Source organism: Camelus bactrianus, chromosome 10 (genome assembly GCF_048773025.1).
Source record: "Camelus bactrianus isolate YW-2024 breed Bactrian camel chromosome 10, ASM4877302v1, whole genome shotgun sequence".
Taxonomy (NCBI): domain Eukaryota; kingdom Metazoa; phylum Chordata; class Mammalia; order Artiodactyla; family Camelidae; genus Camelus; species Camelus bactrianus.
The window spans coordinates 55,578,657-55,606,029 of record NC_133548.1 but is presented as its reverse complement, the minus strand read 5'-3'; the positions used below and the strand labels follow the sequence as shown (position 1 = coordinate 55,606,029).

Sequence of the window (27,373 nt, the reverse complement as noted above, 5' to 3'; positions counted from 1 at the left end):
GCTTCCTTATCCCAAATATCAGTCAGCCACTTCACTAACAAGCCCTAGTTCCTTTTAGTAGGGAATGGTATTGGACACCCAAATCATAGCCCTTGAAATGTCAATTGTTATTGGGATGACAATGTTTATAGACCTTTTCAGTGGTCTGTTTAGTTCTTGAATTTTGATATTGAAAGTTTCAATAAAACAAAGCATAAATACAAAACAGAAATAGACTTACAGACATAGAATATAAACTTGTGGTTGCCAAGGCGTTTAGGGGTGGGAAGAGATAGACTGGGATTTCAAAATTGTAGAATAGATAAACAAGATTATACTGTATAGCACAGGGAAATATACACAAGATCTTATGGTAGCTCACAGAGAAAAAGATGTGACAATGAATATATATATATGTTCATGTATAACTGAAAAATTGTGCTCTACACTGGAATTTGACACAACATTGTAAAATGATTATAAATCAATAACAAATGTTAAAAAAAAGTTCTCTATAGGAAATAAGGTGTTGGATCATAAAGGAGGGAAAATAAAATTGCATTATATTCAGAAAAAAAAGTTTCAATAATGAAAAAAAGTAAGGAATATCTGTGTTTTGAAAGTAATAGGTTCATATCACTATTTCCAATCCGTTTTAACATTATTGTGTTTTTAAGTAGCTACTTGATTTTATAATTGTGTCTTTTCTCTTATATCGAAAATCCTGACCATCACTAACATTGCTTTATCTTACAATAAAAAGAAATTTAAAAATAACAGTGTCAGTACTACTACTAGTGAAACCAAATGAAGTTTAATTTTTTGTGTGATTTTTGTAGCATAGGTTGATTTTAATGGAAGAATAAATATAAATTGTTTTGATCTTTATTTTTCTTTGAAATATGTTTTGTCTGTTTCATTTTTGTCATAGGTTGATCATTTTGGATTTAATACTGATAAAACTTTTAAACAGCGGTACCTAATAGCTGATAGACACTGGAAGAAAGATGGTGGATCAATACTTTTCTACACTGGTAATGAAGGGGACATTATCTGGTTTTGCAACAATACGGTATGTGCAGATTTGTGAAACTCCTCTGCTCAGTTTTCTTTCTATTATGTTTAACTGGAAAAAATCTTTTGTGGTATGTATGACCAAGTTTTTCTGTATTTAATTGTGAAGTTCTTTAAAAAATAACGAAAAGATAAACTCACTAATAATAGAAAAAAATCAAAAGTACATGAATAGGCAGTTCACAAAAGAATAAATATAGATCTCCAATAAGCCTGTTCAGCCCTAAAGAATTATACATGAAAAGAATGAAATACTGTTTTTGGACAATTGAATTTTAAAAGGTTAAAAATAAATTTCTAGCTTATTTCAAGATAGAACAAGGATGTGAGGGAAATGAGGATGGGAATGTTATTATGTGTGGGGCCTGTAGAATAGGAACACAAGGGCAGGAATTTTTATTTGTTTGTTTATTTGTTTATTCTCAGATCCAAGACTCTGCTAGACATATAGTAGGAGCTCAATAAATATTTGTTAAATGGATAAATGAATAAAATCTAAACAAAGCCAGTGCAGATAAGAAAAAAAAATACAAGTTTGATTATCAAATGGGAATGGACAAAGGCAAAGTTGTAGCTGTATTTTAGCTTTCCTTTTCTACCATTTTTATTATATTTGTGAGGGTAAACAACAATGCAGCTGTTAGCTTGCTTGCCTGCCCATATAGTCTATCATCTTTTATAATGCTTAAGTCTGTTAACAAAACTTAATTTAGAAGACACATGAAAGGCAGAAATGTTCCTTTTTAATATGTCAGAGCTAAGACTAGAAAATGTCAACTTGCTACCAAAAAGTTAGTCTGTGAATTACCTTAGAGTGGGGACTGAATCATATTTTCTCCACTGCCAATGTCTGGCATGGTGTCTGGTATTCAGGAGATCTCAGTTAATGTTGAACTGAACTGCACTGAAAGCAGAGATATGAATCCAATTATACTGTGTTATTGCATTCTGTATTTCTGATTATTTCCTTAGAAATGTTAACAGTCTAAATATGTTAGTTGAAATTAAAATAATTCCCTAAGAATTGAGATCCTAGATATCTGTCTCTTAGATAAGTGACAGATGAAATCAGGACTTATTTTCCATCAGGTTCCTGCTCTGTTATTCTGTGAAGCAACTGAGGCTCCTTTGTCTCTCTTTCTCTTTCTTGTGTGATTTCTCTTTTATGCCAGGGCCACAGGCAAAAAATATCCAGTTATTTTCCCAGGTCCAGTTCTTCATCATAGGTAGGCAGCTCTTCCTGCCTCCACAGACCCCACTGCTCTGACAGGCACTACAGCATACCTTAAGGCTTCTGGGGATTTCTGACCTCAGAAGTGGTAGAAAGGAAGAGCTACTGAGGGTAGGAACAGTTCCAGATAACTCAAAGGACAGATCTTGGTACTTTACCAGCCCTAAACACACCTTCCTTTATATATTAGAATGTTTGGGTTGCATATTCATATATTCTGGACACTGATTTGTTGAGAGCCAGTGTAGCATAGTGGTCAAGAGTGAAAACTTCAGCCAGACAGATAAGGTTTGAATTCTGGTTTTGCCGCTATGGTTTGTGACTTTGAGCAAGTGATTCTGTGCCTCATTTTTCACATGTTAAATGGGTATAATAATAGCATCCAGTTCATAGAGTTGTTGTGAGGGCAAATAAGAAATAGGAACTTAGAACAATGCTGGCACAGAATGTTATTTAATGTTAATATGTTACATGGACCTCTTTTGAAAAATAGAACTACCCTAAAATAGATGCTGGCAAATAATCACTTATTACAATGTGAATCAGATACTTCATCTCAAAGCCTGAGGTCAACTCCACAAAGGTCTGGCTGTTTTGATGGATGATCCTTACTCTTAAGAAAGATCCTTACTCTGACCCTATCATAGTCTGGTAGGGTCAGACACCTAGGTAAGCAATATTGCATCAAAGTAACCGAGATCTATACCTAGCGCAGTGGAATTAGGAGGAGGGAGTGATCCGCAAGCCAGAGTGAGGAAGACGGAGGAGGGCTGGTGTTCCAGGATCTGAAGGTACATGTCAGGGAATGAGCAGAGTGTTATCCTCACCTGCATGCAGCTCTTTTGTTTGTTTGTTTATTGGTCAAGACAAACAAAAAGTTTTAGACGTTCTTAGTCCTTGTTAGGGAGCAGCAGCTCATTAAAAAGCAATAGTGTGCATTAGGAATGACAAATAGTTTTTAATCTGTGCTAAGTCTAAATCTAGTCGATTGATGTTGGCCACCTGTAATGCTTTGTTGCAAAGGATTCTGAGGGCACAACTTGAGGTAAGTGAAAAAAATGCAGTGGTTGATTAATGACCAGTATTATGTATGGAAATAAGGAAGTCTAAATGCACTTGATTTTGTTCTGGAGCCAGACAGCCTGTGCTTGAATCTTGGCTCTGCTACTTTCTAGCTGTGTATCTGTCACAGGTTATTTAAACTCTTGTGCCTCAGTGTCCTTGTCTGTAAAATGGGGATAATCAAAGTGCCTGCTCTTAGATTGTTGTGATAATTAAGTGAATTAATAAGTAAAGTGTTAAGAACAGTGCCTGACACTTTGTAAACTTTCAATTAATTAATATTAGCTATTGTTAGCTACTGTTTATCTTCAAATAAATAAGATTACTATAAAACCCAAGGGGGTCCAGTACATTTATTTGTACTGTTCTCTTATGTTATAAACGTCTGTGAGTAGGCAGATATCTTAGTTATCCTCAGCACTTTTCTAGACTCTTTGGGACAGTGCAGTTTGAAGGCTATTTTAGACATAATGTTGATTCTAAGACTAGAGTGTCGGAATAAGGAGAGTTGGAATGACTGGTGGTTGAGCAACTTGGGCCTATTTTTAATTGTTTCACAGTGTGAGACTGATGTACAACAATGAAACAACAATTATATCATTTATCTGTAAAACAAATACGAATTGTGCAGCTTCTCAGATAATCCTTTTTGGTCTGGTTTAACATCTATCTCATATGAGTTGCAAAAAGATTCAGACTTTTTTCACATCTTGAGTTTACACTGTGAATTTGTAAATTCTTCCTAGGGGTTCATGTGGGACGTGGCTGAGGAACTGAAAGCTATGTTGGTGTTTGCTGAACATAGATACTATGGAGAATCCCTGCCCTTTGGTTCCAACTCTTTCAAAGTAAGTGTACTTTTTACTTTTGAGTTTAGAACATTTTCTAATTACATGAAAGAAATAATAGCTTTAGCTTGAACTGCCCAAAATTCCAGTAATTTGTATATAATTTTTCCTTTTTATATAGAATTTGAACAGAATTTTTATGTAGAATTTTTTAAACCATATTATTACTATTATGTTGATCAGTCTTTAGCTCAGTGTGATGAAGCTAGACGTCTCCACGTAAATCTTAATCTTTGGCTGCAGAGACTGTGGAGGGAACTTTTCATTGTTTAAAAAATGTCAGTAAATAATCTGCTTTGTAAATTATACACTTAAGTTATCGGTTCTACCACTGGAAAAAGTGTAATGAACGTATATATATTTGTTTAATAAAAGGTGTTTTTCAATAAAATAAGAACAAATAATCTCTATGATTCAGTGAGGTCAACTGGCCACTTGGATTCCCTTCTGGCCTTTCTGTTCTCACAAGGAGCTTTGGCCTTGGTCACAGATCTACACTTAAGAAACTAGGACACTTCTTCCTCAGCAGAGTCACTCATGTACTACCCTTGTGTTTCTGACTTTACGAATTTGCCTCTGTTTTATTACTTACTGAATATTTTTCTTTAAACAACTCACTTTTTAGACTTAGCATTATCTTAATAAGGGCTTTATGTACTATTTTTTAAAATTATATTAAAATAAAAACAATGATTAAATTTTAAATGTTTGTGCACTACCTAAGACTATCATGCATACCATTAGTATGTACATACTATGTTTTAGAGAACTGAGTTAGAAGAAACTTGGGGTTAACCATTTTCTCGGCTTCTTGTTTTAAAAGGGGTTTTGATTTTTGTTCTCAGAGGTTTTATTATATCGTATTATAAATAAATAAGTAAAAAGTCCTTGTGTTACAAATGAAAAGCTGATCAATTTGCTGATATTCATTGGGCTGCATAGGAAACTCCATTCTTTAGCTTATTATTTTGTGTAACTATCTGACTAGATGAGTTGACAGATCCTGAAACCATTGGGAAGTAGTCAGCTTGTTGCAGCTAAAAATGTAACTCTTTTCCTAAGTCCCTGTGGTTCATACTTCATTGGCATAATAGAGCTAAGGGCTGTCTTTGATATGCTTCCTTCCCTTCATGTGCTCACAGAATTTGTCAGTAGCATGGGGGAATATTACAAATATATTGTGAGGATTGGGGGAAAAACTGCACTAAACTACATACATTAGTGCCATGAAAACTGGAAGTGAAAAACAGTGACAGACATGAGAAAGAAGGTAAGAAGTTCTAAAGCATACATCTTAGATTAGGGGGAAGGCTAAAGGAGTGAATGACATACATAGGAAAGAGGAAAGATGGAACTCTCTGGTTCTGAAATGTGCCAGTGATGGGAGTGTTCAGAGTGATGAGACCAAAGCATGAAGGTCAAATAGGATAGCTTAATATGGGTATGTAGCTGTATTAGTTATCTATTGCTACATAACAATTTACCTGAAACCTTAGTGGCTTAAAACAGCATTAAACATTTATTATCTCACAGTTCCTGTGGGTAAGGAATTAGGAGTAGCTCAGCTAGGTGGTTCTGTTTCAGGGGATCTCATGAGATTGTCAGCTGGTGCTTCAGTCATCTGAAGGCTTGACTGGGGCTGGAGGACCCTCTCTGATCATATGGAGGATCCACTTAAGTGACAAACTGGTGCTGGATATTAGCAAGAGGCTTCAGTTTGTCTCCTCCTGGGTTTTTCCTAAGGCCCACTTGAATGGCCTCATGACGTGGCCGCTACCTTCCCTCAAAGTTGACAATCCAAGAGAGCAAGGTAGAAACTACAGTACTTTTAACGACCTCATATTGGAAGTCACATATCACTTCTGCCACATTCTGTTTGTTAGAGTCAGGTCACTAAATGCAGCCCAAGTTCAAAGGGAGAAGAATTAGGCTTTACCTTTTAAAGAGAGACATCTCATTAGCCTCCTGAGCTAATCAGGACTCTGCTTGAGTTCCACCTCCCTACATTGCAGTGAGGAAATTCTCCCTAAGCAGAGAGCTAGATGATCATGAAATTTACTTGCTGAGTGTCCTCTCAGGGATCAATGTCTTGTGTTGCCTGTATTCCAGTGCCTGAAATAGTTGTTCCATAGGTTGCTGTTTTCTTTTTTTTTGTCTCCAATTTTATAGTTGTACAACAGGCAGGCTAACTTATTTCCAGTTGTTGGTATATCAGACATAATAATCTTTTTGATGAGGAAGGATGAGTTTTATTTTTACTGATGATTCTAACTTCAATTTTCCACGGGATTTAGTTTACCTTTGACTATATGGTAGCCACTGTAAATGTTTCAAGATTTGAAATAAAAGTTATAATAAAGTAGTTGTCTGTTAAGATTAGTATTGTATTCCATCACATTTGTTGTTAAATGTTACCTACCATTTGTTTCTGTTGTTTCTACTGCCTCAACAAGGTCTTTGGTAAATAGCATTTAAGAGAAATTACATTTGAATGCAAAATACATTATCTTTTTCCCCAAATTTTAAGATCAGTTTTTCATAAGTTGTTTAAATCAGCATTGCTATACTTTAACTGGGTGTTTTAGCTCAGTTGCCTAGAAATTCTATTTGGAGAAAAGCTTATCAGGCTTTTTTCTGGAGTTGTGCTATGACTAAGCTGCTATTATTTGTACATTTATACCCATGTTCTTTGTCATTTTTCTTTAGGATTCCAAACACTTGAATTTTCTGACATCAGAACAAGCTCTGGCTGATTTTGCAAAGTTAATCAAATACTTGAAAAGAACAATCCCAGGAGCCAAAAATCAACCAGTCATTGCCCTAGGGGGCTCTTATGGTGGCATGCTTGCAGCCTGGTTCAGGATGAAGTATCCTCATATTGTGGTTGGGTAAATGCATTTATGTTGGCATGAGCACGTCTTAATAATTGTCAATGAAAACTTAGAGATTTGTTTTTGGTAAAACATGTTCTATTTTATTATACTGAGGTTTCTAACTTCTGTTTCATTAACAGCTGTTATTTTTCTCACCATTTTTGTTCAATATCAATTTCAATTTTAAAACTTGAATTCAATGAGTTACATTTTTTTCTTTTCTCCTTCTTTGTTCTTCTTACCATTTAGAGCTCTTGCATCCTCTGCCCCGATCTGGCAATTTGAGAATATAGTACCTTGTGGTGTATTTATGAAGGCTGTAACTACAGATTTTAGGAAGAGTGGCCCAAATTGTTCAGAGAGCATCCATAGGTCCTGGGATGCCATTAGTCGACTCGCAAAAAAGGGTAAGGTTTAATTAAGAAAATGGAATCGTGGTTTTGTTTTGTTTTTTTTAACCTGTTATGTGTTAAATTTAACACTTCCCACTTTTTCAGTAAACTTTTTATTTAAGTATAATATGCATGTTTAAGTATAACGTATAGAAAAGTATACATATCAAAATACACAGCTTGGTGAATTTTTGCAAAGCAAATACATAGTGTAATCAGCATGCAGAATAAGAAATCCCATCAGGAATCCCCTCATGCCCTTTAGAGATACTACCTCTGCATTTATCAGGCTAAACACTATCCTGAATTCTAGAACAGTAGATTAATTTTGCTTGCTCTGGAATTTTTTAGTAATTGGAATTGCATAGTATGTATTTGTTGTCTCTGCTGTCTTTTGCTGAATGCTTTGTTTGTCAGATAAATCAATTTGTTTCATTTAGTTGTAGTTTATGCATTCTCATTGCTCTGTAGGGTTCCATATGTTTATTTACAATAGGGAATGATTCAGAATACTAATTCTGGTAAGCTCCATAAAGGTAGGCAGCTTACCTATCATGGGAATAATTAGGTGGCAACTTACCTATCATGGAATTACCCAGTTATACTAAAAATATTTTGTTGAGTGTTAAAAAAGCACTCTTGGAGAAATTGTATAGAAGATGGAGTTTTATAAAATATCAAGTTAAGAATAAATGATCTGCAAAGCCCTTCTGTTGAGCAGTGTTTTTTAGATCTAACAGTGTGATTCTATACTCAGGCACTGGCTTGCGTTGGCTTTCTGAAGCCCTTCACTTATGCACTCCGTTAACAAATTCTCAGGATGTTCAGCATTTGAAAGACTGGATCTCTGAAACCTGGGTAAATCTGGCAATGGTGGACTACCCTTACGAGTCTAACTTTTTACAGCCTTTGCCTGCTTGGCCTATCAAGGTAATAGGAAAATGCCCTTTCATCATTTTTAATAACATACTTCTCTCTGTCTCCCCCCGCCTTCTTTTTTTGGTGTGTGCTCTGACTTTCAACATCAGAGGAAGTCCCAGTGACAAAGGGGCTCTGGAGTTAGTCAGACTTCAAACTTAGGCAGGAATCCTGGCTTCTGTCACTTTCTGGTTACTCAGCCTTGGACATGTTACCTAGCTCTTCTGAACCTCAGTTTCCTCATTTAAATAATGGAGATAAAGTGCATAAATTACAGGGTTGTATGAATTACAACTCTTAGGACTATGAACTAACTCTTAGAAATAAGACCAATAGTTGCTGTTAATGAAATAATTACTATTTGCCAAATCCTATGCTATGCACTTCATGTACACTATTTATATATATGAGACACATAAAGCTGTGGATACACTATCAGTGCTTAATAAATGGCAGCTGCTAGCACAGTGCTATGATTTAGTCAACTGCTAACGCATTCTGAGTGCTACATACATCATAAAGGTGTGATCCCCATGCAGCATGGTGGAGTGGAAAGAGCACTGACTCTGGATCCTTGTCCAGAACTACCATTTACCAGCTGTGTCATCTTGGTCGAGTCTCCTCTTCTTGAGCCTCCATGTCTTCCTCTGTGGAATCGGATGATGATCCTTATTATCTCAATAGGGCTGTGCTGAGGATCAAATAAAATTTTGGTTGCGAAAACACTCTGGAAAGTGTAAAGACACTTGACACAATAAATTTTAACTTTCTTTTCATGCCAAAATTCTTTATCGTATGTATTCTTTTTATGTATTCCTTTGTAAAGAGCATTCCTCTTAATTTTGAAAGCAAAGGTTGGCCAGCTTGATGGTTATTAAATTTAGAGAAAAAAACAGTCTCTGCTAGAAGGAGTGCTGTAAATATAGATAGAATTGGTAATACAAGAACCAGGTTTCAAAAGCACTTTTAATTTAACTGTCCTTTTGAACTATTAAACGCACATCTTGCTTAAAACTTTGTAACCCAAGTGGAACAAGGTCATTTACTATTAGAGATATTTTTCTTCATCTAAAAAGTAAAATGACCAGTGAGGGTCTTGCACATAGCAGGCCAGAGGTAAATGTATTTTGAATTAAATTGAATTTTGAAACTACAGACTTATTTTAAAGAGCAGATCTCTCTCATAGTAAGAAAACCTGGATCAAAATTATGAGAAAAAAGTGAATCTGAACCAATTATAGTCTCCATAAATGCCTTTGTGCCAATAATGTCTTATCTTCCTATTTTATTTTACTATTTACAGAACATTTTCTTTTTTTTTTATTGAAGTATAGTTGATTTACAATGTTGTGTTAGTTTCTGGTGTATGGCAAAGTGATTCAGGTATACATACATATAAATGTCTATATATATATTATTTTCCATTATGGTTTATTACAAGATATTGAATATAGTTTCCTGTGCTATACAGTAGGACCTTGTTGTTTAGATATAGTAATTTGTATCTGCTAATCCCAAACTCCTAATTTATTTCTCCCCCACCTCCTTTCCCCTTTGGTAACCATAGGTTTGTATTCTATATCTGTGAGTCTGTTTTTACAAAGCACTTCCAGATACACTACTTCATTTAGTCCCCATGAAAATATTGTGGGAAAAAGAGGTATAATCCCAGTTTTATGAAGAAGAAATTTAAGCTCAACTAAGAGGTGGTGAAAGTGGGATTTGAATTCAAGTCAGCCATTGTTCAGAGCCTGTGATCTTCTCCCACATTGCACTGAACCAGGAGGAGACCTGACTGAAGATGTGGGTGGATTGCTGGCCACAGTGTGACAACTATAAGATTTAGCTGTGTACTCTCTGTACAAAGTGAGAAGTACATTTGCATCTTTATGCCCACTTGGAGAGCAATGGAGTTGTCACAGATAAAAACATATGGGGAATTCCCTTGTTATTTAGAATAGGGGTTGGCAAACGTTATCTGTAAAGGACTATAGTAAATATTTTAGGCTTTGTGGGCTATACACTATCTGTCACAACTGCTGAACTCTGTAGCTCTAGCAAGAAAGTAACCACAGACAATATGTAAGTGAATGAGGATGACTATGTTCCAATAATACTTTATTTGTAAAACAGGCAGTCGGCAGGCTTTGGCCTGGGGGCTGTAGTTTGCCGGCCTGATTTAGAAAAAATGCCAGAGGAATACAGCTTTTTAGTATTCATTTGTTTGTAATTTGGAACAGTGAACAGTCTAACTGGCTTTGTTTTTACTTCTTGTTTCTTCCTTTTGAGATATTTTGCTTTTGAATCTTAGGTATAAATGTATTATATTCTTTCTCTCTCCTAAATAATCACTTAAAATTAGTGGAGCATATCTCAGATGTTTTGTCATCTGTTTTTGATTTTAGCATTATCTTTCTTATATCTTTTGTGTATATATATTTATTATATATATATATGTATATATATATATATAGATAGATAAAATAAAAGTTTATTTTTAAGACAAGATAACTTTGTGTCTTTGCCTTACAATCATCTTTTACTTCTTTTATTCAGGACTTGTTCTTGTCATTTACTTCAGTTATTATTATTATTATTATTATTTTTTACCAACTTTATCCCTTTTTTTTTGACATATTAAGCAATTCTTGATTGCTTATGATATATGTATAATTCTGTTTCCTGCCTGCACCCCAGTAAAAGTATCTTCTCTCTGCTTCCTGCTTTTCATTGCAAACATCTATCTTTAATTTTATACTATCTGATTTCAGAATTTTTCCACTGCATGGCTCCCTCGCAGACTTTTAGCTTCAGATCACTTTCTTTCACTGTTCATTCTGTTTCTCCTTTCTTGACCCCCTCTCTGTTCTCCCAACCCACTAATCCCTGGAACACTACCCAGTTGGGGACCGCTCTTTCACTTGGATAGTTCCATTTAACCAGGGCTCCTCCTCCCTCTGATACACTTCCTCCTTTTTAAAGGGCTGACAAACAGCCGTCCTTTTCTGAGTCTCTAACTCAGGCTTAGGATGGTGAGATAATATGTAATAGTTGGGTTATGAAAAAAAGCAGATGATTTCCAATTCTGCCTGGATCTTGCACGGTTCTGAAGCATCCATAGGCAACGACTGAATGCCATTTTCTGTGTCAACTCAAGTATCATTCTTTTTAATTTATCTTTGGGCTGTGCACACTCAGACTCCATTTGCTTTTGTTTACTGTTAACAGAAGCTGCAACATTCATGCAGAAATAATCATGGACTTGGCTGATAGAACACAAGGAAGAAGAGAAAAGGGAAATAGAAAACCCCCTCTGTCATTTGACTGCTCTGTCAGCATAAAAACTGCTAACTCTTAGTTCTCAGGCTTAAAGAGCAGTTTTAAAGGATACTGTAGAGTTTGTTTATTTTGGAATCATTTTGATAACTCATTAAATTTTTTGGCTTAGCCTTCTGAGCACACAGATAGATATAGTGAAATAATAAGATGTAAGATGGAAAATCTCTTCCGTTTGTCTTGGTGCTTGATAATGTATGCGACCTCTCTGGGTGGTTTAAGCGGTTTAGGTGCATTCTATGAAAAGGGAGCTTTTAATGACAAAACTAATGTGATTATCTGAGTGAGTGTGAGAGGGGTATTGAAACCTTAGAGAAAGAAAATCTGTTAGAAAAGCTGAATGTATCTGCTTAATCCTTTCTCTAATGTGGATGGACCATACTCTCTGAGAAGAGATTGGTCTTTTTTTTTTTTAACCTATCTTCTTTCCTCCCTCTTTAAAAACATTTTCTTTGCCTTTTTTTTTTCTTTCAAATGCTTATCCTCATAGGTAGAGGGACACTTAAAGCTTTTAAAGAATGTATTATCTTTACTTTCTCTGATGGTGTGCATAGGTCAAAGGGCAGAACCTAAATTTGAGTGCAGGGATGATTATTAGTTTGGTACTAAGGTTAGAATGTTCTACTGTCTTCATAATTTCTACACTCTTTAAAACAGAATTATTAAAATGGATTTCTTATGCTCTTGTTACGTTTTTCTTGAATGTTCACCTTTGTTCTAGGAAATAGAAAGTGAATTAGGTCTGTCCATTTCTTGAACCTCATTTCACTCTACTGTTTTACAGTTTTTATTACTGCATAGTAAAAAGTTTTATGATTTTATATTGCCACAGAATCCCTTCTAAGTTTTTACCTGAGACAAATTTAGAAAAATATAAAAAATATAAATTATAAAAATCGAAAAATTAAAAAATTGTTTAAAAAATTAAGCATGAGACTACAGGTATGTTTAGGTATTGTGTTGTTATTTGTCTCTTACTCTATAACTTCAAAATTGAGTGTGTGTAGTGTAGTAGTAACAAATGGAAGCTTCAGATTGAGTGCATTTGAATCCCATCTGCTACTTCCTGGTTGCATGGCTTTGAAGAAGTTTCTTAATCTCTTTGTTCTTTAGTTTCCTCATCTGCAAAATGGGGATAATAGTAATTGTAATGGTTATTCAGGTCGTTATGAGGATTTAATAGGAGCTCGTATATAGTAAACACTAAATTGATGCTAGTTATATAATAATAACACTAGCTATAATTGTTATATGATATCAAGGAAACATTGTTATACCAGGACTTTGTAGCCAAAGTCTGGGTTCAGAACCTATAGATACACCTAATTTGTGTATCTATAGCCAGACCCTTCTGAGATTATTTCCTTCTTTGTGAAATGGGGATGGCCATTATGTTTCTTCCTGGGTCATTGAAGGGAAAGCACATGACCTCAAGGACCATTTAATAGTTTTACTAGCTGATTCAGCTCCTGATGCCCCCATATCAGTGAATTTATGGCATAAGTAGGAATGCTGTGCCTTATGTAGAGGCTGTGTAGAAGATGCTCTTTACTAGCGTCTGCAAAATAAATAGAAAAGATAGTACAGGGGCTATCTCAGCGTTGAGTATTTTGGATAGAAATGGTTGGTTAGGGACCCTTTCTTTGTTGTCTGATTAGATTATAGCCCCTAAGTAAATAACCAACAGACCAAGTGCTTGCCTCATCAGGTGGACAGTATCTGCAAATGATCAGACTTAAGCTGAAGCATTATAAGAGTTTGAACCAAATATGCCAGTATTTGTATTTGACTTATAAAGATGGCAGTTTCATATGGCTCAACTTAACATTTACATAAGTATTTTGGCATCCTATAGAGCTTATTAAGTATATGAATGTCTCCTTTTGAATTACTACAGTCTTTGAATAAACATGGGAATAGTGCTGAGGTTTTATTAGCATAATATAAGTATTTTTGCAAAAACTTTATTCACTCCTCCTGGTTACCAAAATTGTTAAGGAAGTACAGTCTTCCCTCAGTATCTGCAGTATCTGCAGGGGGTTGGTTCCAGGAGCCCCTGTGGATACCAAAATCCACAGATGCTCAAGTCCCTTATATAAAATGGCATAGAGCCTCTGAATCCATGGGTTTTCTATCTGTGGCTTCAGCCAGCCTTGGATGGAAATTTCCATCCACGGATGCCAAACTCGCAGATACAGAGGATTGAATGTATATTTGTTGGGGAAAAAAAACTGTATATAAATGGACCCATGTAGTTCAAACCCATGTTTTTTAAAGAGATATATAGAGAGTGTCTCTGGCATAAAGGTAGGGGCTGATGCTTTAAACTGACAGAATTGAGTTAGAAAGTAACTTTAGAAACATCTAAAATAACAAAATTGCCTTAGTAAATTTGCAAATATTTTGCAAACAGATTTTAAGTGCTATTTTTCAGTCCTGTCTAGCATACTGGTTGAATTATAAATTGGTACTTCCTCTCTGTAAGGCAATTTGACAGGATGCAGCAAAGGCCTTAAAAATGTTTATTTCCTTCAAACCAGTAATAACCCTAAGAATTTAATCTCAAGAATACAATTAAGGATATATAAAAAAATTTAGCTCCAATGATGTTTATTGTAGCCTTACTTGTAATAATAAAAGATTGAGAATGATACAAATGATCAATGTAGGATTTCTTCTCAACTCCCCATCCTGACTGCTCCCCTATGAATTTTTTCATGTTAGTCAGTGTCCTTCTTAAAATGTCCTCAGAACCGGGCCCTATTCTCCGAGGGTGCTCTGACCTCACAGGGGACAGTGGTCTCAGGATTGTCCCTAATCTGGACATGGAATTTCTATCAGCAGGGGCCCAGTTTCTGACCATGATGTTCTCTCTGTGTAAGTGGGGCTGCCAAAACCCAAGTATTGTCAGCTGGTGCCAGTCCCCAGCCATGCTTGTATCTTTTAGGGAGTGACAGTAACTGCTGTTTGCAGAGATGGCTATTCATGGGGACTCCTTTTCTTTGCCTGACAGAGGCCCAGTGTTCTAGCTCTGAGAGGGGATCTGATGCCAGCATGTGAATCATACTCACTTGTTACTGTTCTTTTCCAGAGTTTTAGGCCACTAGTTGCTGCACCCCCTTTTCTCCCTGCCCAGCTTTCATTGTCACCCTGCCTCATCTACCATGCTGTGCTTGAATATAATGCTTTTCTCTGCATTCCATGGGTCTACTCCATAGTTTCGTACTGCATTTGGAAAAAGCCAAGTCCACTGAGGGTGTCCACAAGCAGGAAAAGTTGCTGATCGACTGTTGGCAATAGATAAATTAATAAATTCTATGATTGGTTCTTGATTTCCATATATTCTTGAATATTTCTGATTGGCATATTTCTTAGAAACATTTTCTGAGAAAAATGCTATGCAGTTTTAAGTATTTTTTGGCTTACCATGAGTAATCAAGAGTTTTCAGAATAGTAAAACACTCTTTTGCCTTTTTTCTTCAACTTGCATTTTCTTACTGCTTTAGCCTTGATAGGTCTGTGAAGCTTTCAGTTTAATTCAATTTTCTTTCTTTAAACCCTAAACCCTGGTGTATCATATACTCATGACCTCACAATTACCTTTTTAAGGTATAGTCATTTAGACATCTTAATTTCTGATTTTTCTCACACTCATTGTTTCCAAAAGCCTAGTGAGAATAATGCACACTCTTACCTCACTTTTGGAAAGTCATAGTGCAGTTGAGCATATTAAAGGCTCTGGGAAATCCTGCAGTTAAGGACACTGTTCACATTTGCTGCTACATTCCTAAAATTATTTGACTGTGAAATCTTTTCTCACAAGGTTTCATTTAACATTCCATAGAAATATTGTTGTGCCAAATACATTTGGGAAGAGGTATTAAAGTTTCCCTATGATTCATTTCCTCCGTCTTTTCAAGTTTCCCTTCTTTCAGGAAGGTGTTGCTGGAAGTTGGTCCTAGACAGAACTGTGATGGGAGGCTGGCTTTGCTTGTGGCCGCTCACCTTCTTTCTCAGTGCCTTCCTTTCCTGACTGGGAGCGTGTCCCTAGACCAGGCCTTGTTGGTTCTGCTGCCCAGAATCTCTCTCTGAAGTGGGATAACTGGGCTCTTTCTTTCCTGGCTCCTCCTTCTCTGGACTTGTCTCTTTTTTTGTTAGAACTTGCCTTGTGTGTATCTTTTTCCATGTGAAATGAAAAGGGACCAGATATTGAATTCATGTCATGATGTTAATAAAGGATGGTATATGATCCTTTTAATGTATCATTGAATTTGGCTTGCTAATTTTTGTTGAAGATATTTACATCTATGTTTATCAGGGATATTGGCCTATAATTTTCATTTCTTGTGACATCCTTATCTAGGTAGATCATCCAGACAGAAAATTAATAAGGAAACATTGGCTTTAAACAACACATTAAACCAGATGGACTTAACAGATAATTTATAGAACATTCTATCCCAAAGCAGCGGAATATACATTCTCAAGTGCACATAGAACATTTCCTAGGATAGATCAAATAAATGTTAAGCCATAAAACAAGTCATAATAAATTTAAGAGGACTGAAATCATATGAAACATCTTTTCCACCCACAGTGATATGAAACTAGAAATAAATTACATGAAGAAAACTGGAAAATTCACAAATATGTGGAGATTAAGCAGTATGTTATTGAACAACCAGTGGGTCAAATAGGAAATTAAAAGAGAAATTGAAAAATACCTTGAGACAAGTGGAAATGGAAATGTAACATATCAGAATTTGGGGGTGCAGCAAAAGCACTTCTGGGAGGGAAGTTCAGAATGATAAATGCCTACCTCAAGAAACAAGAAAAGTCTCAAATAAACCTAAATTTATACCTGAAGGAACTAGAAAAAGAAGAACAAGTGAAGCCCAAATTTAGTAGACGGAAGAAAAATTAAAGATTAGAGCAGAAACAAATGAAATATAGACTATAAACTTCAGCTTTAATATCATTATCGAGAGTTCAGTATTTGTTTATGACTCTTTGAGGTAAAATTTATATACAGTGAAGTGTACAAAATCGTAAATGTGCTGTTTGTTATATAACCCAGACTCCTATGAAAAATATTTCTACAAAAAATATTTCTGTACCCTGAAAGTACCCCATGCCCCTGACTGGTCAGTCCTGCCCTCACTCCCAGCTCCAAATATTACCTGTGATTTTTAGCACTGATTATAGTCGAGTGTTAGGAGTATTTGGAAGCTGGGGAGCTGCCTAATATGCTTCTCATCACGCTATAGGCATAGGAGCTTAGGGTAGTTTTTCTAAAAGAAATTTCGTAAATTTTGCATTTTCATAAAAATATAGTCACTCATTCAGCAAACATTTAGTTGCCAGATACCTTGCTAAATGCCGAGGGAGATGTTCTGGAATGAAATGAGTGTGGTATCAGCAAGACAAGAGCTCTGATAGAAATAGGCACAGGATGTAGTAGGGGCACAAAGGAGAGAGTGATTTAGTTCTCCCTGACTTGAGGGCAGAGGCAACAGTTGCCTCATAGAGGAGGTGATATTTGAGCTGCATTGAGGGAATGAGTTGGTTTTTGCTGGGCTTTAGTGGAGTGGGAGAGTGGGAAAAGGGCATTTCAATGTGAGCAAAGGCAGTGAGGAGGGAAAGAAGTTGGTGTGGTGGGAATGGTTTTGCTAGGCTGGAGCAAAGGCTACAGGAGATGAAGCTAGAGTGGTAGGTGGAGAGGACTTTGCATATCATGCAACTGACTTTGGTTTATTTCTATAGCTTATTTCCATTATATAGAATTCTAAGATTCTAAAGAGTAATTTTAAAGGTATATTTATTTATGAAGGGGATTATACTCAGATGAAATCATCAAGCAGTGCAGTTAGATGCTTAAGATTGTTTTATGATCAAATCAAAATCGTATTTCTTCTTTGTTTTATTAAATTGTAATTTTATATTTATATTCAACTCTTCCTTTCATCTCTCTAAAATGACAGGTAGTGTGCCAATATTTGAAAAATCCTAGTGTATCTGATTCACTGCTGCTGCAGAATATTTTTCAAGCTCTGAATGTGTATTACAATTATTCAGGCCAGGTGAGATGCCTGAATATATCAGAGACAGCAACCAGCAGTCTGGGAGCCCAGGGTTGGAGCTATCAGGTAAGTGTGTATAATTTTCCTAAGTGGAACTTACTTTTCACTGGTACAGTTGTGCTGTAACAGAGAATTCACAAGATTTTGTCACCTAACCTGTATCCAAATCTGGGCTTTGTTACCTTATACTTTGACACCATGGATAAGTTTCCTGATTCGTTCATTCATTAAATACCAAGTCAATTTGATATTTAATCATCACCAAATATTCTGAGTATTTACCACATGTCAGGCACTGTTCTAGGCTTCAAAGATACAAAGATAAGTAAGATGTGTTCTAATCATCAACTATAGCTTGATGGGACAGATAGGTGACTAAACTAATATTACAATAGATCTCGGTAAGTCCTATAAAGTAAGCATTTTATGGACACAGAAAAGACGGGGGGTCTAACTTGATTCTGTCTGAGCTTTTATTCCTTCATCTGTACAATGAGACTAGTAATAATAAAAGTAATACTTTCCCTCCAGAGTTGTTTTGAGGGTTAAACATGATAATACATGGGAAATAAAGCAGTTTGCGAAGAATGTGTAGCCCCAAATTCTGTTACTTCTCAGCTGAGCCTTTCTAGGAATAACGAGAGGTGGGGTGACATAGACATAAAGAACAGGGGCTCTGAAGCCAGACTGCCTGAGTTCAAACCCTGGCTTTGCTGCTTACGGGCTGTATAACTTTGGACAATCTATTTAACATTTTATGCCTCTTTTTCTCATTGGAGCCTCTCCTGGTTTGCTTTTTCAGGCCTGCACAGAAATGGTTATGCCCTTTTGTTCTAATGGTATTGATGACATGTTTGAACCCCGGTCGTGGAATTTGAAGGACTATTCCGATGAATGTTTTAAACTGTGGGGTGTGAGACCTAGGCCCTCCTGGATCACTACTATGTATGGAGGCAAAAACATCAGTTCACACACAAACATCATTTTCAGGTGAAGTTTTGCTGATCCAAAGAAAACTTTGGTTGACAGAGACATTTTGTAAAATGACTGAGAAAACAGAACCAGGAGAATGCTGCACAGTTAAAACAGTATAGAATGCAGTAGTGGTATCCATCATGTTTTTCTACTCCTTGAAAGACAGAGGATGTTGAGAAGTGATTTGATTTTATGCTCTATACCAGTATGCTTGAAGGCTTAAAAACAATAGTAACAATATTAAAATATTAAAAAAAATGCTCTCGAACACAAAATGAAGCATCATCTGGCGTTCTCAATTTGCCTTACTATTATTATTATTGTTATTAATGATAATACAAACTTTTCAGTATATATTCAACAAACACTTTTGAAGTACCCACTCTGTTCTGTTCCAGGCACTGTATGAGGCACTTTAAATAAACCACCTAATTCAACCCTCATAACAACCCTGGGAAGCAGTTGTTAGAGTGCCTTTTTTACTGAGGAGGAAAGTGAAGGTCACTGTGTTCAGTCACTTGCCAAAACTCATCCAGCTTTGTTTTAGTTACCAGGTGATAAAGCCAGTTTTCATCCTTGGCCTGACTGCAAAACCCATGTTTCTTCTTCTGTTTCACTGCTCCTTTTAGAAGTGCCATATTTGGTACTGGTTCTCTTTGGAGTTGATTGAGTAGACTCTATATGTATCTGATTGTGACTTCAAAATTTCCATGTTTTGGCTTGAACATTAGGTTGTCAGTTATTAAAACAGCAAGGATCCTCAGTTTTCTCTTCTGTAAAATGAGAATAACAATACCACTCACCCCATAGAGTTGTTGTGATGCTTTAAAGTGTTAATCCAGTGAAGTACTTGGCCCAGACTTGGCGAATGTATTTCCTTTAAAAAATATTTGTTGAATGAATAAACAGAAGTACACTCTTAGCCTTGCACTTTACCTTCAAAAGAGGACTGTCTATTTGTCCTTGAGTGTCCTTTCCCTTCCTCTTTGTTTCCTTTTCTTAAGACTCAGGAATCTTCCAAGAACCCTTCCCTGACTCCTTCAGGGAGGTTAGGTTTCTCCCACACTCTAAGCTCTCCTAAGGCCTGTGACTATTCCTTAGCACTGTGTGTGGAAGTTATCTGTTTCTATCTGTCCCATGAGATTGCGAACTTCTCAATGGCAGAGACTTTGTCTTAATCATCTCTGTGCCTTTAGCACCTGCTACAGTTACTGGCACTTAATGGATACCAAATAAATGTTCGTGCTGATAAGGATGAGGAATGATATAAAATTCAGAAGTCTTCAGAGGCACGTGAAAGTTTAAAGGCAGGACTATATGAAGATGCTGGTTTATCTTTCTGCAGTGGCAAGTCTACTTTTAAAAAGAAATCTTTTCCCATATGCTGCTAGGTGTGAAGAATTCAGTATAAAATATAAGTTATTTAAAAATTCAAAATTCTACTACTTTTCTGAAGAAAGCACATTCTCAAAGTAAAGGAGCAGCCTTAGGTGTCTCTCTTCTGTCTACTTAGTGGCTACCAGCCAGACAACTTTTCTGGTTGATGAATAAGAAAATGTCCAAGGAACCATGTGAAAAGTATATTTTATGTTCATATGTCTCTCCTTAAGTCACTTCACACAAATCCAACTGTGACTGCTTGTCTAGTTAAAAAATTCAGTCTGTTTTTAATTGTTGGATTGGAGATTTGTCTGTTAAGAGCCTGGGCTTTCAAGTCAGGGAGACCTGAGTGCCATTCTGCTTCTTTACCAAATTAGCTGCATGGCCCCAGGCAAATTGCCAATATATATGCTAGATATAATGGCTGTGTGACAGGGTTACTTCAAGAAGTAGATAGATTATCATAGAAGTGAGCACTATTAGGAGTGGCAGAGATTTTGTTCCTGGTTGAATCACCTGTGCCCAATCAGTACCTTACACATAGTGGGTACTCAGTAAACATGTGTTGAATGAATGAGGACTTAATAGTAGCTATTAATAGTTCCATTTCAGCAGTTTTCTTATTTTACAGTGATTTTGTTGAAAGGATTAATTTTTTTCCCAACCCCAATTGGTAAGAAATTATCCTACCACTGGTCATTTTCAGTTATTTAAATATAAATCCAAAAAGTCCCTCAGAAGCTGATTAGTGTAACATTATTTCTTAGGCAAATTAATTATTGCCAGCAATTAAGTGAGGCTCACTATTGGGAATTTCATCCAGGCATCTAGATTCTATTGTGATAGCCAGTTTTTTGTTTTTTTGTTTTATTTTTCCTGTAAATTTCCCAGTGACTGGTTTAGCTTTCACATGTCTAAGACCAAGAAATTCAAGTCCATGTGCATCTTAGGTCTCTCAGCAACTCCAAACACTGTTGCTAAGCCACTAGGCTGATTCAGATGACCTTTTAAATCAAATGCAGTTTGCTTATTATGTGGCTGTTGGGATAGCTTTTTTGTTTTGCAAATAATGGAGAGTTTCCTATCTGGGTTGGTCCTGTCAAATTAGAATAATGATAAAGGCCGTTTGTTCATGTAAGAGAATCCAACTCCTTGTGTAGTTTACTTTAAAATTTATCTGGTAGTTGAAAGCTAAGGCTCCTATTTTGCATGTATGTTTTCCCTCTTGTTTTTAACAAAACCAAAAAAAGTACATTTTTGGAGTGATTTTCTTTTCCAGTAATAATGTTATCCAGCTGCAATTGAATTAATTTTTTTTTAAGAAAAATGTAGTGAAAATAGAACAGGGATTTTAAACTTGTATTTCAAACACACATATATTTAATGTACCTAAATGCTTATTTCTCCTTTAATTTGTACACTTACCTAGAAAATTGATTGCATTAGTTTTCTGACCAAATTTCTGTGAGAAATGCTGTCATGTCCCTTTTCATGATTCACTTAACTCTTAGAAGTATTAACACTTTGCATGCTGGTAGAATAAGATAATGATTATAATAATACTGCACATTCATGTAGTATTTTATAGTTTATACCTTACTTCCACATATATTATTCAACGTAGCCTCACAGTATTTCTGTGAGTGAGGGGCATTATCTTTTTTTAAAAATGGGTTTTGGGTTTTTTTTTTTTTTTTTTTTTTTGTTAATACATACCAGAATTGAGGTTTAGAGGGATCAGGTGACTTACTGAAAGTAATATGGCTTACTAGGGTTTAAAACTTAGATCTGCTTAGTTCATTGTTCTTGCCAGTATTACACATAGCTGAAGGTCAGTCTCTATATATTTATATTAATCACTTATATGAACTCTGCTTTTCCAGAGTACTTTAAAAAGTAATGAAGTGATTTACATGTTCCTGAACTTGCATAATGTATTTATAGATCTCTTTTGTGTAGGGCATCTGATATAAGGCAACAGACAACTAGACACTTACATTCTTTTTTCATTCATTCAGTAAATATTTGTGTGGCTCCTACTGTGTGCCAGGCATAGAGGATACAGTAATAAAACAGACAAAAATTCCTGCCTTTGGGGGAGTTCTAGTTTGAGAGATGGGTGATAAACAAGATAGCACCTATAAACATGTTAGAAGGAGGTACATACTGAGGGGAAAAAAACTAAACCAGGGAAGAGGGCTGTGAAATGTTGGTGAGGTTAGGGGGAAGTTTGACATTTTAGATGAGGTGACTAAGGAAGACCTCACCAAGGGGCGACTTTTGAATAGTGATCTGGAGGAAGGAGCTAGCTAGTCATGAGTTTGGTGGGGTGAGAATTCTCCAAACAGGGAGGTAAGCAAGGGCAAAGGCCTTGAGAGGTAGATGTCCCAGCATATTCTCGTCCAGGTACAGTGAGAAGGTCAGTGTGGCTGGAGTGGAGTTAATGAGGGAGAGAGTAGGCGGAGATGAAATCAGAGAAGCCATAGAGGGCCTGGATCTATATAGAGACTTATAGGTCCTACATGTTTGATTTTTACTCTGAATGAAATGGGAAAACTTGGAGTGTTTTGAGCAAAGGAGTGACATAATCTGATTCAGGTTTTAACAGGATCAGATTGACTGCTCTATTGATATTAGATTGCAGGGAGACAGCAAGAAGATCAGTTAAAAGGCTATTCAGGCTAGAGATAATGGTGACTTAGACCAGAGCAGTTGCACTGGAGAGGGTGAGATGTGTTCAGATTCTGGTTATATTTGAATATACAACTGACAGGATTTGTTGACAGATTAGATATGAAAGGGAAAGATTGAAGAATAACGGCTTTTTGGCCCAGCAGCTGGAAGGATAAGGTTGTCATTAACAGAGATTGGGAAGATAGTGGAAGGGGCTGGTTGGGAGTTGGAGAGTACCAAGAACTGTTTTGGACCTGAAAATATGAAATGTCTAGTTAGACATCCATGTAAAAATGTCAAGTGTACAGTTGAATTTAGGATCTGAAGTTTAGAGGAAAGGTCCTGGCTAGAGATATTATTTGATAGTCATTTGTGTATAGCTTGTACTTATAGATGATTATGCAAATTATGGAAATAATTTCATATATCTGCTAATGTAACCTTGAAGATATGTTATTTCAGGCTTTGTGATAATATCAGCAAAATGCAATGTGCATTAAACAAATGTCAGAACACATATTAAAATGTTATGTAAGTGATTTCAGGTGATATGTAGATAAAGCTATACCAAGAGCTGCTGTACAGGGAAAGGGACCTAATACCTGCCATGGGCCAGGTACTTGAATCCAGGTATTTCAGCCGCTGTTTTATCCTGAGGAATTTAAGCTTCCAGGAAATTAGGAAGATGAGAGGCAGACCTGAGACTAGAACCCAGGATGTATGATCCCAAAGTTCATACTCTGCACCACACAAACCAGGAGAGTAAATGCTGTTGATTTCCATGAAATGCTATGTAGTATAAAACGAGCATTAGAATAGGGTTACAGGAGTTTATATCTCAGAGGCTTGATTTGAGCTAAAGTCCTGAGTTTGTATCTTAGAGGCTTGATTTGAGTAAGCCTTCTAACTTCTCTGGGCATTAGTTTTCTCATCTATTAAAAGAATTGTAATTAAACCTACTTCACATGATTGCTATAATGGTCAAATGTGAATGGCTTTTAAACTCTAAATCAGTCTATTCATGTGTGTATTGATAATGCTAGGGGAAAATTTGATTTACAATAGCATCAAGAATGAAATACTTAGGAATAAGTTTAACAAAAGTGCAAGGCATACACACTGAAAACTACAAAACTTTGTTGGAAGGAATTAAAGATCTAAATAAATGGAGACATCTCATGTTACGGAAGAAATAATATTGTTAAGATGTCAATCAATACTCTACAAATTCATCTACAGATTCCATGCAATCCCTATCAAAATCTCAGCTGACCTTTTTTTTTTTTGACAAGGTGAATGGACTTTTTTTTTTTTTCAAAAAAGATGTACAAATGGCCAATCAGCACAATAAGAAAATACTCAATACCATCAGTCATTTGGGAAATGCAAATCAAAACCACAGTGAGATTTCATTTCATACCTACATAGGATGATATAATAAAAAAGACAGGTAGTAAGTGTTGGTGAGGATATAGAGAAAATTGGAACCCTCATATGCCACTTGTGGAAATATAAAATAGTGTAGTCACTTTGGAAAGCAGTTTGGCAGCTCATCAAAAGGTTAAGTAAACATATATCCCAGAAATTTCATTCCTAGGTATATACCCAAAAGAAATGAAAAATTCATCCACACAAAAACTTGTACATAAATGTATGTAGGAACAATATTCATAATAGCCAAAAAGTGGAAACAATATAAATGATGACTGGATAATCCATATGTAATGGAATATTATTTGGAAATAAAAAGAAAAAATGTACTGATACATGCTACAACATGGATGAAACTTGAAAATATGTCAAAGTGAAAGAAGCCAATCACACACAAAAAAGACTATTGTATAATTCCATTTATAAGAAATTTCCAAAATAGGGAAATCTATGGAGATAGAAAGTAGATGAGTGGTTACCTGAGACTGAGAGTGAGGGGATGTAGTAGAGGGAAATGAGGATTTGACTACCAATGAGTGTGGGTTTCTTTTTGGGGTGATAAAAATGTTCTAAAATTGATTGTGATGATTGGTTGCACAACTGTGAATATACTAAAAACCATTGAATTGTACAAGTTAAATGTACATTTAAATGTTCATTTTGTGGGAGATGAATTATAGCTCAACAAAGCTGTTAACAAATATAATGCTGTCTGTGGTTGTGTTGGCTTTTTATTAAGCTAAACTAAATATCCTGTTTCAATGATTGATCCTGTTTACATCATTCCAGCGTATGTTGTATAAACCAGCCAAAACTTATAACCTAATAGCATTTCCTTAATTTTAAAGCTAATGTAAAAGGAGGATCTTTGAGTAATGCCCAAATTTTCTGATTCTAGGATTAAGGGTTTTTCAGTTCTACTACCCTATTTCCCGAAGTACTATACTAAGAGGGAAATATTGTTTAGAAAAATGCAGTGTTTTTTTTTTCTAAGAGCTAAGAGATAATTAGCATTTTTAAATATGGGAGTTTTTCTTTATCACTTTGGTAGTTGTATCCTAGGAAAGAAGGAAACTGGCTTTAATGGAGGAACTCCTATTGTGCCTGACACTTACTAAATACATGTACCATCTGATTAACCTTAAAGCAACCTTGTGAGGTAGACTTTGTTAACTCCACAGATGAGAAAACGGAATCAGGTAACCTGTATAAGATTCCAGTCCCACCTTCACCACTCATTGCTTTTGAGTGATGAAGGCGGGACTGGAATTCAGTCTTCTAAATTCCAAGTCCCAGTGCAATCTAGGTTGATTCATGGTGCACCACCTTCAGTCTTCTCTGGTCCTATTCTTGTACCTGTTTGCAGAAATATTGTCAAACTCCATGATGAAGCACCTTTCTGTATGACAGATTAAATCCTCAGATCAAACCTCTCAGGTTATGAGCTTATAATTTTAGGTGTTATGCATATAATAGGTTTCTCCTATCTTATCTGTGTATAGATATGAAAAACTAACAATCTTTTATTTTTTTTCTTTCCCTCACTTAGCAATGGTGAACTAGACCCCTGGTCAGGAGGTGGAGTAACCAAGAATATTACAGACACCTTAGTTGCAATTGTCATCCCAGACGGGGCCCATCATCTAGATCTCCGAGCCAACAATGCCTTTGATCCCACAAGTGTGCTATTAGCCCGCTCCTTGGAAGTTAGACACATGAAGCAGTGGATCAAAGATTTCTATGCCAGTCTGGGAAAGAAACACGGAGTAACTTTTGATCACTTTTAGTTTCTTCTTTTAAGTTCATTCCACCCACATTTCCATTCACTTTGATTTTCTGTACATAATTACTTTCCCTTGTTTATCATTAGATTTGGTGGGACAAAGGTTGAGATAGAAGAGAACAAGATGGTGTTGATAGTAGCCATCCCACCGCCTGGATCCTCGCCACCTTCGCACCATCTCCAGGAAGAATCTCTTCATGAAAGCTTCCCCGAAGCATCAATGGCCTACAGAACTGGAACAAAGTGTTGACTGCCTTTCACAAGAGGGAGAGTCACTTCCTTTGTTTCTCTGAAAGCAGGGATTTCTCTTGGTTTTGAAGTTAAAGTCTCTTTGGCCCATTTGTCACTCCTCCCTCCTCTACCCTCCCAAAAGGAAAAGCAGAAGATGGATAAAAATGATGTAATTGCAGCTGGTAGGAAGCATATCCAATGCCAAACCAGGAAATGGGAGCCATTTCTTTTGTACTTGATTTAACGACATTTGACTATGCTGTAAATAAAGAATAGGGCTGGACCTTATACCTGTGTGTTGCTTCTGAAGCTCCCTCCAGCTGTTGGGAATGCCCTGTGCCCTGGGCTTGGCTGTTTTTGGGAAGTCCATTAATTTTTTTCTCTTCTACTTGGCAGCTTTTCTTAGTTCTGGGATATTTGCCACTGTGGTACTGCCAGTAAGAAATTTGGCCTTTTTCTGCTCCATTTCTCTTTGTTTCTAAGGTTAGTTTTGTGGTAATTTGGTTACATTTTGCCAGTTTAGGAAATGACTCTGTTTTCTTTTTCTTTTTACATCTGAGCAAGCTTTTATATGCTGTGATCACTGATGATACTTCAGTAAGAAGCCTTTAAAAATGGATGAATCAGCTATTCAGAAGGTAGAATATAGTTATGTTCAGCATTTTGTTTTTTGAATTTTATTTTCTGGTGGTTGTTACTGCTGTCATTAAAGCCAGAAGTGTCAGGACACTTAAGAGGCAGGTGCACAAGAACTTTTCTGTATGGCTTCCAAAAGACAAGCTGACTAATTCATGCAGGCAGCATATTTGACGTTAATAAATGGCCAAGCCGTTTCTATTTCCAAGGGGTTGGCTTCTTTCAAGCAGTTCTTACACTGAGACCTTTCTTTAGAAGAGCTTTTCTAGGATAACAAATAGGGTTGGATCAAAACCTTTCAGGGACAGAGAGACAGACTAACAGTTTCTACTCTGTTGAAAGATTTCTTTTTCCTTATTTCTTTTTATTTTCTCTCAATTTTTTTTCCCTTCACTCTGTTTTGGGAACATTTCTTGCTTTTTAAAAGTTGTGTCTTGAGCTTGATTATTTCTAAAGCACTTATTTATTTTT

General features: G+C 36.1%; 1 protein-coding gene across 2 annotated transcripts in view; it reads left to right on the top strand.

The window, feature by feature from the left end:
* The window catches only part of PRCP (prolylcarboxypeptidase), a 59,367-nt gene extending 32,813 nt beyond the window's left edge, over nucleotides 1-26,554 (top strand). Inside the window, exons 2-10 of one of the 2 annotated variants that reach the window (XM_010973443.3) lie at nucleotides 911-1,051; nucleotides 4,093-4,194; nucleotides 6,901-7,082; nucleotides 7,317-7,474; nucleotides 8,217-8,389; nucleotides 17,695-17,859; nucleotides 18,596-18,783; nucleotides 25,802-26,018; nucleotides 26,123-26,554. In XM_010973443.3, coding sequence (XP_010971745.2) covers nucleotides 911-1,051; nucleotides 4,093-4,194; nucleotides 6,901-7,082; nucleotides 7,317-7,474; nucleotides 8,217-8,389; nucleotides 17,695-17,859; nucleotides 18,596-18,783; nucleotides 25,802-26,018; nucleotides 26,123-26,143 — 1,347 coding nt within the window. In that variant the 3' untranslated portion in view covers nucleotides 26,144-26,554. Of the gene's footprint in view, nucleotides 1-910; nucleotides 1,052-4,092; nucleotides 4,195-6,900; nucleotides 7,083-7,316; nucleotides 7,475-8,216; nucleotides 8,390-17,694; nucleotides 17,860-18,595; nucleotides 18,784-25,801 lie in introns of both variants that reach the window. The other variant, XM_010973442.3, reaches the window with a different exon arrangement.
* The last annotated feature ends 819 nt before the right edge of the window (nucleotides 26,555-27,373 follow it).